The sequence below is a fragment of the Onthophagus taurus genome, chromosome 8 (genome assembly GCF_036711975.1).
Source record: "Onthophagus taurus isolate NC chromosome 8, IU_Otau_3.0, whole genome shotgun sequence".
In the NCBI taxonomy this organism is placed as follows: Eukaryota; Metazoa; Arthropoda; class Insecta; order Coleoptera; family Scarabaeidae; genus Onthophagus; species Onthophagus taurus.
In genome coordinates, this window is record NC_091973.1 from 10662190 (window position 1) to 10664511 (window position 2322).

Genomic DNA, 2322 nt, shown 5'->3' on the forward strand with positions numbered 1-2322 from the left:
TGTAGGCCCCTTCGACTCCGAGTCCATAGTCGTCCAAATGCTCGCTTCCGAGGACACGTGGAATAAGGTCACTATTTTTGTCACCGAAATACTGACAAGAAAAAAGAAAGATATGGACACCGTCACTAGACTTTGAGAGAGTAGAAGAAGGAGGGAGGCGCTTCCTAGCGACCGAAGAACCCTCCTCCAACCACGGTGAGTTATAATTTAACAAATATTATTATAAAAGTAACCCGGAAATTTTTAATTTCATACTTACCATTGGAGTTGATCGATACGTCTGAAGCCGTCAGCCAGCAGCGTACACCTGGAAGAGAGGAAGACGGAGGGGTGCGCTCCCTTGGGACCGAAATTCCTCCGAAGAAATCCCTTGACGGGTGGTACCGGAGAAGAGAGGGGGGGGTTTACTGGATATGCACAGAGAGTCCCAGTCTACCGGCCGAAATAAAGTGACCTTACGGACATCTCTAGGCGCCAACAGTAGGCCGGGGTGCATTAATGCATTTTCCCCTCTGCGCAAAAAAGAAAAAAAAAATGTATTGATAAAATATTTAAAATATACCTTGTCCTCTTAAAAAATTTAAATTCACACCCAAATCTCTCAAGGAAGTCAATATCGTATTTGCTAGACCAATTCAAGTGACATCCACAACCGGAACAAAGCAGAGAAAGTCTTCACAAATTTGATAATTTGTAGATACATAACGCACATATCGAGCATAAATTGAAGGCTACTCGGTGCCACCGACATCCGTTGTTTCGTCCGCAATTGCCGAGAAACATTTTGAATCCTATATGCGTTGAACCAGTTTAGATGTAATGATTTTCTCTGCCGCTTCGATTATTTCATTTTGGATGGTTTTGCTATGTAGCTCTCATTTTCACCTGCCGTCATTAGGTGATTGTTTAAATTTTCATCGCCACTTTCGATTGCGAAACGCAGGATCGCTCGAAAGTTTTCATCATTTTCCACAGGGAAATCTTTCAATAATGGTCCATCATCCAGATGACCTCTCAAGGCCAATCCTTGCCTACCACAGAATAGAAATGTCCGAACAATAGGAGCCAACTTTTTTCAATTTTCCATTTTTGTATGTTTTAACCCACGATCAATTTCACATACAATATTATTAGTTTAATTATCATATATGAATTTGAAATTTTGTGCATCCTTTGCAGCATTTTGAAGGTAGGTTTTCGTATCATGATCCCTCATTTTTCGCAATACCTGGCCATCGCCTGGTATTGCGAGCACAGTTATACTTACCACATAACTGGTCAACTGAATCCACTCCACCTTTGGTTTGATTGTAAAAGTGAATCATGTCAGGTTTCTTTTTTTCTGTATCATCAACCAAGTCATCATGATGGAAACTTGACGCCAATAGAACACATTTATTTTTCTTAGGAATATGTGATAAGATGGTGATTTTTTCTGAAAAATCAACGAGAGTGGAATGTATATCTCTATTTTTAGGTTGTATGAAAGCATAAGGTATCTGTTTTTTGTTTTTTCGAATAGTTCCAACAGCTGTCAGACGATGATCTGGCAACATCTTTTCCATTATATCAATTCCAGTGAACCACTTGTCCATGGTGACATTCCTTCCAGAATTGATAACTAATTTACATAATCTCTCCACAACATCGTTAGTTTTGTAACGTATTTTGTAAGGTCCTTCCGGCTGCACTTCGCAATATATTTCGAGGTTCGTTGTATAATATGTTCTGGAGTCTACCAAAGCAAAAATCTTCAACCCGCATTTTGCAGGTTTGTTAGATATGTACATCCTAAAACTACAACGTCCTCGGAATGACCACAGCATTTCGTCCAATGGTACGTATTCTCCAACACTGTAAGATAATAAGATAAAAGTCTCTGACAGCACTTATTTTATCTAATTCTTTTCGTTAGTTTCTTGTATTTATGTTATCCAACCTGATACATTTCAACAAGAAACGAAATCTATTTATACCCATAGTAGCTGGAAATACATCATTACCAGTACCATCAGTTGTCCAGTATTCAGAAAGATTCATTGTTTCCATGCAATACTCCGATTAAATATAACATACCAATGGCGGCTTTGACTTCGATTAGATCAGTCTCCTTTTTTTGTAATCATATTCCATATTTTGTGTTATCTCATCTATGTATATGTTAGTACTTTCAACTATCATATTTGGCATATTTTCTCTCACTAACTTCAGCCAACGGGGTTTGTGCATTTTTGGCATAAGCTCTAACACCAGGTAAATGGGTTATGATATTCTCCTGTCTTGTACGAACAGTTTTTCGTGCACACTGTCTTCTCCATTTTG

The 2322-nt window shown here is 38.7% G+C and overlaps 1 protein-coding gene across 1 annotated transcript; it reads right to left on the reverse strand.

Annotated features, from left to right (window-relative positions):
- Positions 1-495: 495 nt before the first annotated feature.
- LOC139431069 (piggyBac transposable element-derived protein 4-like) lies at positions 496-1595 on the reverse strand. The gene is made up of 2 exons (XM_071198637.1): positions 1268-1595; positions 496-512 (listed from the first exon to the last, which is right to left on the reverse strand). The coding sequence occupies exons 1-2, from the start codon at positions 1593-1595 to the stop codon at positions 496-498; spliced, it is 345 nt and encodes a 114-aa protein (XP_071054738.1).
- Positions 1596-2322: the final 727 nt, after the last annotated feature.